At 35.4% G+C, this 18678-nt stretch overlaps 1 protein-coding gene across 1 annotated transcript in view; it reads left to right on the top strand.

Annotated features, from left to right (window-relative positions):
• LOC149792840 (uncharacterized) overlaps nt 1-17166 on the top strand; it is an 88060-nt gene extending 70894 nt beyond the window's left edge. The window contains exon 8 of the mRNA XM_089966612.1: nt 1946-17166. Within this exon, the coding sequence (XP_089822738.1) occupies nt 1946-2598 (653 nt within the window). The 3' untranslated portion in view covers nt 2599-17166. The remainder of the gene's footprint in view (nt 1-1945) is intronic.
• Nucleotides 17167-18678: the final 1512 nt, after the last annotated feature.

Here is an 18678-nt window from a genome sequence, read left to right as displayed (position 1 = left end):
ATGAGAATCTAGTACTGATAAAGATGTGTCTCTATATATACAGTTATATATATATATATATATATATATATATATAGCAAAGGATACAAATGTATGGCATGGACAAGTGTAGCATTCAGCCCAGCCGTTATTCTATCTCATTGCCCTATTTCACATCAGCTAGTGTGATATAGAAAGCCGTATCATATTGTGTTGATGCAATTGTGAAAGGACAGCTTAAAATGATGCAGCTTTCTATATCAAAATAATACACTAATATATTGCTCGTATCATCCGGATCTCTGAGGCGTTTGTAAATGAGCATGATCCGGCCATATGAGATTATCTTGTATCTACCTGGAATGCTATTTGATTGGAGGTATGTTTCAATGAGATTATTTTGTATCTGCTTGGAATGCTATTTGATTGGAGGTATGTTTCAATGAGATTATCTTGTATCAACCTGGAATGCTATTTGATTGGAGGTATGTTTCAATGAGATTATCTTGTATCAACCTGGAATGCTATTTGATTGGAGGTATGTTTCAATGAGATTATCTTGTATCTACCTGGATCTACCTGGAATGCTATTTGATTGGAGGTATGTTTCAATGAGATTATATTGTATCAACCTGGAATGCTATTTGATTGGAGATATGTTTCAATGAGATTATCTTGTATCTACCGGGAATGCTATTTGATTGGAGGTATGTTTCAATGAGATTATCTTGTATCTACCTGGAATGCTATTTGATTGGAGGTATGTTTCAATGAGATTATCTTGTATCTACCTGGAATGCTATTTGATTGGAGGTATGTTTCAATGAGATTATCTTGTATCAACCTGGAATGCTATTTGATTGGAGGTATGTTTCAATGAGATTATCTTGTATCTACCTGGAATGCTATATGTTTGTACCATGCCCTTACAATGTGGCATATGTTTCACATATAGTTCCTGACCAAACATTTAACCTAAGCCAGTAAAATGTGAAGTATTTATCACACTTGCATTCTCTTGTGGTATAAATGTGATGATAATATAGTTTCATAATTCTACCAGAACTGAGCCTGAGAAATAAACTTAAAATGCACAGTTCAACCAGTCTGTGAAGCATGAAATATAAGCGACAGTAACTTACTTTTGAAATGAGAATTTAGTACTGATAAAGATGCATTCCGTCACTAATGTATATATATATATATTGCTAGCAAAGGATACACATTTATGGCATGGCCAAGTGTAGCATACAGACCAGCCTTTATCCTATCTCATTGCCCTTTTTCACATCAGTTAATGTGATATAGAAAGCCGAATCATATCGTGTTGTCTTTAGATCACATCAGTTTAACTGAAGGAAAAACGAATCACATCTCGTTTATGGTCAGTTTATTTGATAAGAATTCAGTATCATATTTCATTGCCCCATACATATCATGTTGCCCCGTATCATATCATGTTGCCACATATCATATCTCATTGCCCCATATCATATCATGTCGCCCTATGTCACATTATCATATCCCTCTGTATCTTGGTATATATGATGCAATTATGAAAGGACAACTTAAAATGATGCAGCTTTCTATATGAAAATAACACACTAAAATATTGCTCATATCATCCGGATCTCTAAGGCGTTTGTAAATGAGCATGATCCGGCCATATGAGATTATCTTGTATCTACCTGGAATGCTATTTGATTGGAGGTATGTTTCAATCATACTTTCGGTCACTGCATCTTATAAAATTGGTTGTTCCCTATGTCAGCAAAATTTAAGATATGATAATGTGATGCACGAAATGTTAATAATTTCATGTACAATATACAATACTGGGTAGATTGAGTAGAAATCCATTAATGTAGTTTGTTGATAGCATTCATACATAATATGAACAATTATTACATTTCAGAATGTGTTTCTATGTACTGAAATCATTTGTACCATTATTTTCATCTTTCAGCTTCTGTTAGCCCCATGCCACCCACCTCTACAAGCAACACTGACAGGTTCATGTGCATCACATATCTTTTGGTTGATATTGGAGCCAGGGTCCTGAGACAACTTTTAAGGCACCACACCGTCACATCCACCTGCACTCTGGACCAATATCTTGCCAAATACAGTAAGACTTTCAGCAAACTTACAAAAGTGTTCAACAAGTCCCTTATGGCCATAATGTTTCCACCAAATGGCAGTGCTACCAACCTGGATGACTATGATATCACCCTGCTGTCTGCCCTCTTTAATAATATTGTGCCATCTCTGAGCAAGCAAGAAAAAGATTTGATCCAAAAACTGCGAGATGACAGAAACAAATTGTTTGCTCATGCTAAGTCATGCCAGATTAATGCCAGTGAATTCCAGACCCACTGGAATGACATCAGCTCAACATTGATAACTCTCAGCAAGCAGTGCGGGGATACTGCTTTTGAGGCTAAGATATTACAGGAAATTCAGCACACTAAGGTATCAGCAATCCCTGCTGGATCCTACCTTGATATACTCAAATCATGGTTTGACATGATAGAAACAGTTAAAGATGAGTTACAGAATGTGACATCAAGACTCCAAGTACTAGAGTCAAAGGAACAGTCTTCTGCAAGTGAGTTATAAACATGGATGTCCTTCTGTATGCGTAGTGCAAGTAATAAATCGTAACATAAATGACAATTAGAGCTAACTGAAAAGAATGGATCATAAACAGATGTGCCCGTCAGAAGAAGGGGAAATGAGGGACTCATACACATATGTGTCTGTCCATTGAATGAACAACTGTAAAATGATAATCATAAACAGATGTCCTTCATTAAAAGGGACAATCTGAAAAGAATGAGTCATAAGCATTAACAAGTACCTCGTCAAAATGTAATCCTAATCATTACATTGAAACAACAGTCTCATTTAAATGAGTCACAGACACAGCCTCCTATCAATGTCTGAAAGTTCAGTAAAATGACTCCAAACACAATTGTGCATAACGTAGTTGAAAGTAAATTCTCAGAAGACTGAGAATTAAACACACATACTTGAATCAAATAAACTGTTCCAGGAAATTATGCAATCAATACAAATATATAGGAACTTGACATTAATAAACAATGCAAGAAATGTAATAAATATAAAGGAACTTGAGATTAATAAACAATGCAATAAAATGTAATAAATATACGTGATCTGAAGTAGAAGGAATGTCCTTTCAGTGTATCACAATTATACTTGAAATTCAACGTAACGAACTTAGTGTGAGTCATAAGTATCCATGAAATTCAACAGAAAGAACATCATGATACCTTTTAAGACCATGTCAGTCTTCATACATGAATTCAGCAGAAATAACATCGTGATGACGTTTAAGACTGTGTCAGTCTTCGTACATGAAATTCAACAAAAATAACATCGTGATGCCGTTTAAGACTGTGTCAGTCTTCGTACATGAAATTCAACAAAAATAACATCGTGATGCCGTTTAAGACTGTGTCAGTCTTCATCCATGAAATTCAACAGAAAGAACAGCGTGATACCTTTCAAGACTGTGTCAGTCTTCATAATATGACATTTTTTGAGACTGTAACCATAACACTATTTTTCTACTGACTTTGGAACTATTGAGTGCATTCAGTCTTTTTAGCTATAAAGCATGTAAAAACGTGTTTGGAATGGATTTTGTTCATTAGCTATAAATCATAATTATACATGTTTGGAATGGATTTGGTGCATTAGCTATAAATCATAATTATACATGTTTGGAATGGATTCAGTGCATTAGCTATAAATCATAATTATACATGTTTGGAATGGATTTGGTGCATTAGCTATAAATCATAATTATACATGTTTGGAATGGATTTGGTGCATTAGCTATAAATCATAGTTATACATGTTTGGAATGGATTCAGTGCATTAGCTATAAATCATAATTATACATGTTTGGAATGGATTTGGTGCATTAGCTATAAATCATAATTATACATGTTTGGAATGGATTCAGTGCATTAGCTATAAATCATAATTATACATGTTTGGAATGGATTCAGTGCATTAGCTATAAATCATAATTATACATGTTTGGAATGGATTCAGTGCATTAGCTATAAATCATAATTATACTTGTTTGGAATGGATTCGGTGCATTGGCTATAAATCATAATTATACATGTTTGGAATGGATTCAGTGCATTAGCTATAAATCATAATTATACATGTTTAGAATGGATTCAGTGCATTAGCTATAAATCATAATTATAAATGTTTGGATCATGACAATAATAATTGCTTCACAAATTATCAGCTGTAAATACAATACTCTGTACTGGCTTCTCAGTGCGACCAACTCATAAGTTTCTATTTCTCTTTATTTCTCAAGATTTCACACCACTATATGCATTTTTGCTTTCTCTCTATCTGCACTTGGCTAACCCCTGAAGACCATTATGGACGTTTTTAAGAATGTATGACCGTAACACTTGAGCATTTTACTATAAAAAAGTCTAAAACTTTCCAATAGCTTCCCAGCTGCATACTCTGTTTTTCGTTAAAGTATCTCAGGCACATCAACAGTCATTGGCACATCAGTAGTCATTGGCACATCAAGTCATTGGCATATCAATAGTCATTGGCACATCAATAGTGATTGGCACATCAACTGTCATTGGCACATATATAGTCATTGGCACATCAATAGTGATTGGCACATCAACAGTCATTGGCACATATATAGTCATTGGCACATCAGTAGTCATTGGCACATCAACAGTCATTGACACATCAATGGTCATTGGCACATCAATGGTCAATGGTACATCAATAGTCACTGGTACATCAATGGTCAATGGCAGAGCAAAAGAGCTTTATCTTAGTAAATTCGTTGATCATTGGCAATAAAAGTTTGGGGTAGGTATGTAGTCTGAACAAGTTCAGTCCCAACAAGATGGCATGAAGTTCCCATAGACCTGCATACATATCCACTCCTGTTTTCCTTATTGTGTGTATTTGATAACAAGGTGGCGTGAAGTTGTCAAGGCCCTGCATACATTATCCATTCCATCCCTAACTGTGTGTAGTTAATAACAAGATGACATGAAGTGCTCACAGGCTGTGCATACATTATCCACTCCTTCCCTAACCGTGTGTATTTAATAAGAATATAACTGGTCTTGCATACATAATCCACTCCTTCCCGAACCGTGTGTATTTAATAACAGGCTGACTGGTCTTGCATACATTATCCACTCCTTCCCTAACCATGCGTATTTAATAAGAATATGACAGGCATTGCATACATAATACACTCCTTCCCTACCCATGTGTATTTAATAACATGATGACTGGTCTTGCATACATAACACACTCCTTCCCTAACAATGTGTATTTAATAACAGGATGACTGGTCTTGCATGCATTATCCACTCCTTCCCTAACCGTGTGTATTAAATAGCATGATGACATGAAGTACTCACAGGCCATGCATACATAATACACTCCTTCCCTAACCATGTGTATTTATTAACAGGATGGTATTATATTCTCACAGACCCGCATACATTATCCACTCCTTCCCTAACCGTGTGAATTTAATAGCATTATGACAGGCCTTGCGTACAAAATATACTCTTTCCCTAACCATGTGTATTTAATAACAGGATGTCGTTACATTCTCACAGACCCACATATAACATCCAATACTGTTTCTTTTATTGTGTGTACTTAATAACAAGATGACATGAAGTTCTCACAGGCTGGGCATACATTATCCACTCCTTCCCTAACCGTGTGTATTTAATAAGAATATGACAGGCCGTTCATACATTTTCCACTCCTTCCCTAATCATGTGTATTTAATAACAGGCTGACTGGTCTTGCATACATAATCCACTCCTTCCCTAACCATGTGCATTTAATAACAAGATGACAGTCCTTGCATACATAATCCACTCCTTCCCTAACCGTGTGTATTTAATAACAAGATGATATGAAGTTCTCACAGGCCGTGCATGCATTATCCACTCCTTCCCTAACCATGTGTATTTAATAACAGGATGACAGGCCTTGCATACATAATACACTTCTTCCCTAACCACGTGTATTTAATAACATGATGACAGGTCTTGCATACATAATCCACTCCTTCCCTAACCATGTGTATTTAATAACAGGATGACTGGTCTTACATACATAATGCACTCCTTCCCTAACCATGTGTATTTAACAACAGGATGACTGGTCTTGCATGCATTATCCACTCCTTAATAACCGTGTGTATTTAATAACAAGATGACATGAAGTTCTCACAGGCCGTGCATACATTATGCACTCTTTCCCTAACCATGTGTGTTTAATAACAGGATGACGGGCCTTGCATACATAATCCACTCCTTTCCTAACCATGTGTATTTAATAAAAGGATGACTGGTCTTGCATGCATAATCCACTCCTTCCCTAACCATGTGTATTTAATAACAGGATGGCATTACATTCTCACAGACCCGCATACACGATCCACTATTGTTTTTCTTAATGTGTATATTTAATAGGATAGGATGGAATGAAGTTCTCACAGACCCCACATACATTATATACTCGTTCCCTAATTCTGCATATTTAATTTCGATCGAAGTGCTTACTCTCAAACAAACGAAAATGCAATTGGCTTAAGTTTTCCCTTATTTTTGGAATAATGCTGACATCAGTGCTTATATATGTAGGTTTTGCTGGGCATTGCATTGCCAAATTTGTTGTAGATATCTGCAAAACTTTGACCTTTTTGAAAGTGAAATTACAGTCTGGTCCCCTCTACGGTGTCTGATGTAGACAGATGAGAAATCTTTCAATGTAGTTGTTTATGACCAAGGTGTGATGAAGTTCAACTATAATGGAGTTCTTTCACTGGTGTCATCCTCGAGTGTAATATTGAATGGATCTTTAGCTCAATCCCAGTGTAGACCATGTTTGGCTGAAACACCAATACCAATGTAGACCATGTTTGGCTGCAATACCAATACCAATGTCGACCATGTTTGGCTGCATGTAACAATATGTGTCATGAAGGAAAGAAGAAATTCATATAAAAGTCTGCAATTGTCAGGAAATTAAAATTTTACACAGCAATTTAAAGTTGACACAAGTGAAATATTGTACAAAATAGACTTATACTTGGATACAAATTTGGCACTTTTTACATCAGGTGACCCATCAAAAATGTTTTAAAATGATGTTGGTTATAAATGGATACAAATTTGACATTGTGTACTAAGAATAGCCCATCTGGAAATGTTTTAAAATGATACTGCTTATAAATGGATACAAATTTGACATTCTGTACTAAGAATGACCCATCTGAAAATATTTTAAAATGATAATGCTTATAAATGAATACAAATTTGACATTCTGTACTAAGAATGGCCCATCTGGAAATGTTTTAAAATGATGTTGGTTATAAATGGATACAAATTGGACATTGTGTACTAAGAATGGCCCATCTGGAAATGTTTTAAAATGATACTGCTTATAAATGGATACAAATTTGACATTGTGTACTAAGAATGGCCCATCTGGAAATATTTTTAAATTATGTCCTGCCTAATCTACATATAAAAGTGCATAATTCAACAGCTTGGTAAGAAATTTAGTTCTTTACAACTTTAATTTATTTATTATGGGTGTGAACATAAAGGCTAATAATGCACACATTAAATTACATGAACATGAATACAACAGTGTTTAGGAATTTGTGCTACAAGCTACAAAGTCGTTGTTTGGTGTTTTATGCATTTTTTTCAGTGTTTGATGGGCTAAATATGGCATCCAGTATAGTTTATAGAGGAAGAACCTGGAAAACCCTATTAAGAACCACCAAGAATACGGAAACAACTGACAAGCTTTCTCACGTACACACATTGGCCAAGCCAAAGTCTCAGACCCATGGGGACAGAGGTAAGATGGCATTGATCAGTAAAGCCAAACACTTTAGACCACTCCACCACCAGTGGCCTCACAAACAGTTAGAGCCCCTGGAATACACTGCTAAAGCAATTGCCAATCATTGGTGATATGTAATTATAATAGTTTAGAAAACTCCAATTTGCTTAATTACTCTCTAATATATAAATCTTTCAGTTGATGCCACTAAAACACTTGTGTGTTCATTAGTACTTTCAAGACTGGACTATTGTAACTCAACTCTGTCTGGTTCATCTCAATATCTGCTCCAAAAACACAGTTGCTCAGATCATACTTAGAGTGCCACAATCAGAGCACACCTCCCCACTGCTCTGTATCCTACACTGGCTATCCATTCGATCCACAAAATTTGTTCTCTGTACCAGGTTTCACTGTCGGAATCTAGTCCAACATACCTATCTGACCTCACCCATGGTTACACACCAGCAAGATACTAACAATCGTATACTCATTATTCCCACTGTGAAAATGAAGTCACATGGACGGCATTTTTTTGCATACCAGGGCCCAGCAACGTGGAATGAATTGCCCACTGAACCTAGACACAAAGACACAGTGATCACATTCAATAGTGCACTTAAAACTCTCTTATTTCAACTGGGAGAACAAAATTAAAAACCTTATAAAGATTCCTCCTTTAAATATTCTTGGCATGTTTTTTTTTTTTTTTTTTTTTTTTTTCTTCTAATTTCGTGGTGTTTGTTCTTGTATCATATCATTATATATGATTTTTCTTTATCTTATAGGTGTTGTCTAATGTTGTAAAGCACTTAGAGCTTCTCAAGATTAGGCGCTATACAAAGTCCTCATTATTATTATTATTTTTATGAATAGCTTAATTTTAAATAACATAATAAATGAATGGGTGGAGGAAAGCGAATTACTGGGTGAAGAGCAAGCAGGATTTTGAGTGGGGTGCTCCAAAGCAGATAACATATTTATGTTTTATAAATTAATTGGTAAATATTTAAGAAAACATAGCGGTAGATTCTATACCGTATTTATTGACTTTGAAAAAGCCTTTGATATGATAGAGATACAGTTACTGTACCAAAAGCTAGTTAGTGAAGATATTAGTGGAAAAATGTTAGGAATTATTAAGGCAATTTATATTGATGTAAAACCATGTGCTAAGTCCAGCAGTCTTATTACCGATGTGTTTGGTTTGCCCTTTGGCATGTGTCAAGGTTGTGTTTTATCACCTTTACTCATTTCTTTATTTGTTAATGATTTAAAACTCTTTTTAGCTGAAGGAAACGGTAGTGTCTGCAAAAACCTTAGAACTATTTTACTGTTGTATGCATACGATTTAATTGTCTTTGCTGACACTGCTCAACAGTTGCAAAATATGCTTAATAGGTTGCATACATATTGCCGAAAGTGGAAATTATAGGTGAATATGGAAAAATCAAGATTGGTTGTATTTTGCAGAGATGGCTATCTCAGAAGTTACAACACGTGGTACTATGGCCAAACAAAGGTAAAGATTGAATCATACTATAAGTATTTATGATGCATATTTTCTTCAAAACCTCTTGGTATATGTGCCAGAAAACTCAGTCCTTTCAGGCGCTGAAGGCTGTGCATATATTGAAACGAAGTCTTTCAAAATTTGGCAGATTACCTGTAACTGGATTGCTTCGTCTGTTTGACACAGTGATAGCTCCCCTACTTATGGCGCTGAGGTTTGGGGGTTTAGCTCCCCTACTTAATTATGGCACTGAGGTTTGGGGGTTTTATGATGCCAATGATATTGAAAATATTTGTGACTTTGTAAATATATCCTTGGTATATCTAAGTCTACTCCAAATGCATTCATATATAATGAATTAGGAATAATTTGTATGCAGTATATAAGATATAAACTTATATTGAAATATTATCTAAGAATTCTAAAAATACCAGAACTATCCTAAAGAATTCTTCAATTTACAGTTAAGATGGAGGAAAACTGTGATTATTGGGCTAAGGGACCGTCCATTTAGTATGTATGCACGGAGGAGGGGTTAACCCAGATGCATATGCTTGCGTATGGCGGGTCTGTTGATAATGTACGCATGCATAGGAAACAGGGGGAGTGTGAAACCGCGATAATAAGTTGTCTAATATGTATCCTGGGTTCAGTCGGCTTTTGAGTTTTAGCGGATACTAGATAACTGTTTAAAATTATACAGTTTATTTTGTTGATGCCGCGAGACATTCAATGTCGGTCTACTAGCAGTTTTATAAAACACGTTAATATATTATTAATCCTTTGTGGTTTGCGCATGGATTAAATATAGGCTGTTGTATAGAATTGGGGGGTGCGTCAAGCGTACATATGCTGGTGGAGGGGATCTAAAAAAAAATTGCATGTGTACAGGGAGGGGGAAGGGGTCAAGCTTTGCCAGACTTTTGCGTGCGTACTTAGTGGCTGGCCCCTAACTATGTTAAAAAAGCTATTTACATTTGGATTTGGCAATGCTAGGTGTACTCAGGTTGTAAATGATGCAAATATATTTCTTAGATTGTTCATGCAGAGATGTGAAGAAATTTTTAGGCAAAAACTGCAGGATGAGATTAAGTCGATGGAAAGACTGTGCTTCTATAGGTCATTGGACGTAGAATGTACATGTCAAAACTATCTAGAATGGTTGGGAGATAATGATCTTTGTTATATAATCACTATGCTTAGAGCAGGGAACTTGCCAATAAGTGGTAATATGGGAAGATACTAAAGTATCTGCTATGAGGAAAGATTGTCAAATTTTTAATGTTAACATAAAAAAGTTCCATTTTATTACTGCTTGTCCACTATATGGAGAAATACAATAAAAATACACACCTTTGTATATAAAAATCCAACTTCAGAAAAATGTAGGTCCTTTATATACAATGATACTAGTAAAATTCTGATGACTAATTTAGCAATGTTTACTATAAAAGCCGTAAAGATTATAGAAACCGTTTTATCAACAACTCCCTAAGACTTTAGATCAATATCACAAATCTTGTTCCACACACGTTTTAGAGTTACCTTAAATCCGTTTGTTTGATTACTGTGCAGTATATACTTATATCTCACCTATATCTGAAAAAGCAATAATTATTACTTTCATGTATATTACTGTGTATAAATACGATGTTCTTTTGTTAAGCACTATAACCTCTTTTTGTACTGCATGATGTATGGATAGGTGTAATGGGCAGTGCCCTATATTCCAAATAAACACTGCTATTACTCCTAATATCAGTGCCAATATTACAAATAAACACTGCTATTACTCCTAATATCAGTGGTCAATATTACAAAAAAATACTGTTATTACTCCTAATATCAGTGGCCAATATTACAAATAAATACTGTTATTACTCCTAATATCAGTGGCCAATATTACCAATACCATTATTACTCCTAATATCAGTGGCCAATATTACAAATAAATACTGTTATTACTCCTAATATCAGTGGCCAATATTACAAATAAATACTGTTATTACTCCTAATATCAGTGGCCAATATTACAAATAAATACTGTCATTACTCCTAATATCAGTGGCCAATATTACAAATAAATACTGTTATTACTCCTAATATCAGTGGCCAATATTACAAATAAACACTGCTATTACTCCTAATATCAGTGGTCAATATTACAAATAAATACTGTTATTACTCCTAATATCAGTGGCCAATATTACAAATAAATACTGTTATTACTCCTAATATCAGTGGCCAATATTACAAATAAATACTGTTATTACTCCTAATATCAGTGGCCAATATTACAAATAAATACTGTTATTACTCCTAATATCAGTGGCCAATATTACCAATACCATTATTACTCCTAATATCAGTGGCCAATATTACAAATAAATACTGTTATTACTCCTAATATCAGTGGCCAATATTACAAATACTGTTATTACTCCTAATATCAGTGGCCAATATTACAAATAAATACTGTTATTACTCCTAATATCAGTGGCCAATATTACAAATAAACACTGCTATTACTCCTAATATCAGTGGCCAATATTACAAATAAACACTGCTATTACTCCTAATATCAGTGGCCAATATTACAAATAAATACTGTTATTACTCCTAATATCAGTGGCCAATATTACATTAAATACTGTTATTACTTCTAATATCAGTGGCCAATATTACAAATAAATGCTGTTATTACTCATATTATCAGTGGCCAATATTACAAATAAATGCTGTTATTATCAGCAATATTTGAGCAGACTGTATAAAGTGTTTTGATAAAAGCTCCAATGAGGAAGAAAGTTAAATATTCCATGACATAGAGGATACCTTTAACTGTATTTTTCATTTATTTGCCTTTAGATAATTATACAGATTAGCTCACTGGAGAGATTATACAGAGTTTATGCAATAACTAACATACGTACATACATACATACATAAATACATACATACATTGATGTAAACTGTATTAAGAAGATTGTGTCTATGCTAAAAATACATGCCATCCTCCATCACCGCTCAACCATCCACAGAAAATTATAATTTGAATTAAAAATTCAGTGAAGATAAGTCTATATACACAAACAGGTATTACTCTAAAATTGCACACAGAATTAAAATATCCATGTGTAGTGGCTGGCAATACATACAGCATTAAAATATACATGTGTAATGGCTAGCAATACACACAACATTAAAATATACATGTGTAATGGTTAGCAATACACACGGAATTATAATATACATGTGTAATGGCTAGCTATACACACAACATTAAAATATACATGTATAATGGCTATCAATACACACGGAATTATAATATACATGTGCAATGGCTAGCAAATAAACTTATTTTACATCCAAATTTTGTAACATGTAAATGGAGTGAAACAACCATTTCACACACAGATTATGGTTAGTAAATATTAGTATGAATGGTCAGCATGGTGAGTTACTATCAGCATGACTGGTAAGTAAACGTCACCATGAATGGTCTGCATGGTCAGTAAGCATCAGCATGAATGTTCAGAATGGTCAGTAAACATCAGCATGGTCAGTAAGCATCAGCATGAATGTTCAGCATGGTCAGTAAACATCAGCATGAATGGTCAGTAAACAGCATGAATGGTCAGCATGGTCAGTAAACATCAGCATGACTGGTCAGTAAGCAGCATCATGAATGGTCAGCATCGTCAGTAAACATCAGCATGAATGGTCAGTAAGCATCAGCATGAATGGTCAGCATGGTCAGAAAACATCAGCATGAATGGTAAGTAGCTATCAGCACGAGTAGAGGAGCTTTATCTTAATAAATTAATTGACCAGTGGTACTAACATTTTGTTGGCATGCACTCTCAACAAGGTCCATTGAAAATTTCTCACAGGTGCAAGCATACAATAGACGTCTCTAGTTTTCCTTGTGTTCTGGGAATAATGCTGGCAACAGCACTCATATCTTTAGACTTTTCCGAATTTTGCAGTGCTAAAACTGGTGTAGAGGTCAACAAAACTTGGACTTTCTTGAAAGTTGAATTTTGGTTTAAGTCCCTATACCAGCCAGTCCATAATTAGTCTCGTTAACATAGACAAATATGGGATCAATTTTTTAAGTAGTTCATGCGCAAGGAGTGATGACATTTGATGGACAATGTAGTTCTTTCACTGGTGTCATCTTGAGTATAATCTTGAATAGATCTTTAACTCAATAGTACTACAAAAATTTGCCGCAAACACATTGGTGATGACAATTTAAATTTTATTGTGCAACTAAATCTCACATTTTAAATTTGCTGATTGTTAAAATAAATTGTCTGCATCGGAGTATTAGATAATCCTTGTATTTGGATATTGTATGCAGACAAAATGAATTTACAGAAAGAATTTTTTAATGCATTCAGATTACACAAATGTATTTTAATTCAAGCCTTTAGTAAAATATTGTCAGTTTATTACTCCTTCATGACGATAGTGCCAGGACTTTTTGATAGGGCACTAGTTTTATCATGGACAATGACTGATAGTGCCATGACGTTTGGTAGGGCACTAGTTTTATCATGAACAATGATTGATAGTGCAATGACGTTTGTTAGGGCACTAGTTTTATCATGGACAATGACTGATAGTGCCATGACGTTTGATAGGGCACTAGTTTTATCATGGACAATGACTGATAGTGCCATGACGTTTGATAGGGCACTAGTTTTATCATGGACAATGACTGATAGTGCCCTGACGTTTGATAGGGCACTAGTTTTATCATGGATACTGACTGATAGTGCCATGATGTTTGTTAGGGCACTAGTTTTATCATGAACAATGATTGATAGTGCCATGACGTTTGTTAGGGCACTAGTTTTATCATGAACAATGATTGATAGTGCCATGACGTTTGATAGGGCACTAGTTTTATCATGGACAATGACTGATAGTGCCATGACGTTTGATAGGGCACTAGTTTTATCATGGATACTGACTGATAGTGCCATGATGTTTGTTAGGGCACTAGTTTTATCATGAACAATGATTGATAGTGCCATGACGTTTGATAGGGCACTAGTTTTATCATGGACAATGACTGATAGTGCCATGACGTTTGATAGGGCACTAGTTTTATCATGAACAATGATTGATAGTGCCATGACGTTTGTTAGGGCACTAGATTTATCATTGACAATGACTGATAGTACCAGGACTTTAGATAGAGCACTAGTTTTATCATTGACAATGACTGATAGTACCAGGACTTTAGATAGAGCACTAATTTTATCATGGACAATGACTGATAGTACCAGGACATGTGAATAATTATTAAATTTTTAGTTTTTTTTTTAAACAATACATTGTAAATTAAGAACATGGTCAACATGGAAAAGAAAACTTGTAAGTAAGATAAGGATCTGGCCAACATGAGGGAAAACTTGTAAATTAAGGACATTGCTAACATGTAGGAGAAGACATAAATTAATGACCTGGCCAACTTGGATGAGAAAAACCTGTCAGTAAAGGACATGATGAACATGGAATAGAAAACTTGTCAATTAAGGTCATGGCCAATATGGAGATGAAAAACTTGTAAATAAAGGACATGGCCAACAAGAAGAAAAACTTGTGTATTTAAGCATCACCGAGGACATGGCCAACATAAAAGGGAAATCATATAAATTAAGTATTATGGTGCTGGTGCTATGAAAAGCCCAAAATTGACAATGATAGGAAATAGAGGAATGCTTACAAACCCCAGAAATTAACAATGATACGAATTGTAGTAATGTATTAAAGAATATTTGTATAAATGAGTGCTACGAATTATAGTAATGTTTTAAAGAAATATTTTTATAAATGAGCTTGACCTTTCTTTCATTGATCTGGATATACATAACTATTCTGTGTATATTTGACATTTGTTTCAAAATATCAACAATCTGCATATCTATATATTTTCCCATTCATTGAATGACATTACATTCTTGTCTACAATACTTCTTGATTACTATAATAAGATAGAACAATTGTTTAAGATTTAGTACAACGTGATTACTGCAGTTAGATTGAATAATGATTTAAGATGTAATAGAACACTTGTAAGTAATGTGTGAAACAGGCTTTTTGTTTCATACCAGTAATATAGTCCAATTTAGTAATAATTAATGCATTAATCTGTTGCACTGTGTGAACTGGAAGCTATCTGGGGTGCAGCTTCAGTTAGGGTTTCAATGCTATATAATGTATTAATCAACTATACTGCATGACCTGGAAGCTATCTGGGATGCAATTAAGGGTGTGCTAATGGTCGTCAGAGAACTGGGAGACAGGGATTTTAAAAATCTGAAATTAACTATAAATTTGCATTGGGAGTCATTCAAATCCAGAGATATAGGGATGGTTAATGTCTGAAATTAAAAGTAAGCATGCATGGCAAGGGTTCAAGAATCCAGGAAAACAAAGATAGTACAAGTCTGAAATTAAATGTAAACATGCATGGGAAGGGGACGAAATGCATGGAGACTTGAGTGGTCAAAATCTAAAAATGAATGCAAACATGAATGGGAAGGGGTCGAAATTTATGGAGACTGGGGTGGTAAAAGTCTGAAAATGAATGCAAACATGAATGGGAAGGGGTTGAAATTCATGGATACTGGGGTGGTTTAAGTCTGAAAATGAATGCAAACATGAATGGAAAGAGGTCGAAATTCATGAATGTTTAAAGTATGAAAATGAATGCAAACACGAATGGGAAGGGGTCGAAATTCATGGAGATGGGGGTGGTTAAAGCCTGAACATGAATGCAAACACGAATGGGAAGGGGTCGAAATTCATGCAGACGGTGGTAATTAAAGCCTGAAAATGAATGCAAACATGAATGGGAAGGCGACAAAATCTGATTTGTTCTAATTGAAGGAGTGCCTCGATATCGCATTAGATATATTGTATGTACACAGGGGTGTAGTGTTCCTAGCATGTAGTGTTCTAGCCTGTTGTGTTCCTAAACCTTAGCAGTTCTTACAAAGCATGTGGGTTTTCTTTCATGCCATGCAGTGGTCCTAGGATGTAGTGGCCACTGTCCTAGCATGTTTGTGTACATGAAATATTTTTAATACCACGTGAGTAGCTATGGTGTAAGAGCAATGAACAGTATTTTCACAAATGTGTGAGTGTGCGTGGTGTAAAGGTACTGAACAATTTTTACTGAGTGAATTTGCATTAAACATTATTTTTACCACTGTTTCGGATTGTAAGGTGTAAAAGCACTTAACTTTATTTTTACTACTCTGTCAGTTTGTTTTGTGTAAAAAACATTGAGCAAAACCATGCCATTTTTATAGCGTAATATTATCGAACAGTATTTTTGCTACCATGTGAGTTGGTATGATGTAAGAGTATTGAAGAGTATCTTTGCTACCATGTTAGTTTGTATGGTGTAAGAGTATTGAACAGTATCTATACTACCATGTGAGTTGGTATGGTGTAAGAGTACTGAACAGTATCTTTTCTAGCATGTGAGTTGGTATGGTGTAAGAGTATTGAAGAGTATCTATGCTACCGTGTGAGTTGGTATGGTGTAAGAGTATTGAACATTATTTAACTAATAATTTTAAGTAAGCTGAAACAAAACATTGTTAAATGTATAGCTGGTGTTCTTTTGTACTCACAATGTTATTGATACACATTTAATGAAGACATGTAATCATAACTTTACTTATCAGTTCCTTGTATAATGTATCCAATATTAAAAATATCAGCTTGCCTTATTGTTTTGTCAGTGTAGGTATCACTCTAGACTCACCATCCCTACTTTCTTTGTCCTCTCTCTCTCTCACACACACATAAGTAGTAAATGGGGGCACCCGAGCGTCAAGGGGAATTAGCATTACAAGACCCCTTGGGCAACTCTAGCGTCAAGGGAAAATTAACATGGAGAAAAATCGTGGGTCAGATTAGCGTCAAGGGAAATTAACATGGAGAAAAATCGTGGGTCACTCTAGCGACAAGGGGAATTTAACATGGAACTATAGTGTGGGTCTGTCTAGCGACAACGGGAAATTAACATGGGAATAGAGTTTGGGTTTGTCTAGGGACAAGGGGAATTGAATATGGGATTTTTTTTTTTAAAATTTAAATTTAAATTTAAATTTAAAAAAAGGGGGTAGGCAATGGAAAGGCTATCTCTTTTCGAGAAATATGGCTGGCCCTGAAAAGGGCCTTTGGGTTTATGTTAATATTAATATTAACATAGATGGCATCTGTCACATCTTCTTCTTCTTCTTAAACTCCTTCTAACTGCCGGTCCATACACAAGTACCCTCTTGAGACATCCTTGTCTTTCTATGTAAACTCTCCTCATCCATTGACTAGTATCTGTCCTATCAACAACAGTCCACTTGGACCTGACATACATGAGCATGTCCGTCCTAAACATCATGGAAGACACAAGGGTGGATGACTCAACTGTGGTAAACATCTTGAAGCGACGAGAATAGGTGAATCAATGCAGTGAACTGCGCTTATTTATAGGTACAGGAAGGATTGAAACGGATTGAATTCATTCACCAATCCGAACACGCGTTACAAAATTCAGTCAGCTCGCATCCAATCCGAAGAGAGCAGTCTGTGACGTCACGTGGTCTATATAGATTCGTTAGCGCTTGTGTGCAGTCAATCTATGCGACAGTGATTCAACATGACGGAAACTCAGAAAACGATCCATTGGGGTACACCAGCAGGGGAAACTGCCCAAGGGAACCCGGACTTACTTTCAGAAGAGGTACATTGGGATTTTGTGGATTTTCTTACCTCGCAAGAATTTGCTCCGGAACCTTCGTTACCTTCTTCATTACCGCAAGTGGAGAATTTTAGACAGAGACAGAAAGAAGAATTGGAGAAATTTATGCAACGACAAAAGGAAGCGGAACAAGCTTTTCTCCTACAGCAACAGCAACAGCAACAAGAAGAGGTAAGAAAAAAACAACACCAACAACAGCAAGAAGAAGTAGCAGCAAAGAAACAAGAGGGTGAAAATCAAACGGCTACGGTACTGTTGGACATTTTAGCGGAGTTAAGAAGTCTGAAACAAATGTATCAGACTTCTTTATCACGACCGAAGAGAATACGACCTTCCCGAGCTAAACACGCCAACCCTGTGACTAAGCCTATCGTACCACCCTTAGTGATTTCAACCCAATCATCAGAAGTAGGCCTTGGCCGTGGCAAAGGCTTAAGGCAGTTAAAGTTGATTGGTTAAACTCACCCCTACACCAAA

Source organism: Sinohyriopsis cumingii, chromosome 8, assembly GCF_028554795.1.
Source record: "Sinohyriopsis cumingii isolate HCF-2022 chromosome 8, ASM2855479v2, whole genome shotgun sequence".
NCBI lineage: Eukaryota > Metazoa > Mollusca > Bivalvia > Unionida > Unionidae > Sinohyriopsis > Sinohyriopsis cumingii.
This window is presented reverse-complemented; position numbering and strand designations above follow the sequence as displayed.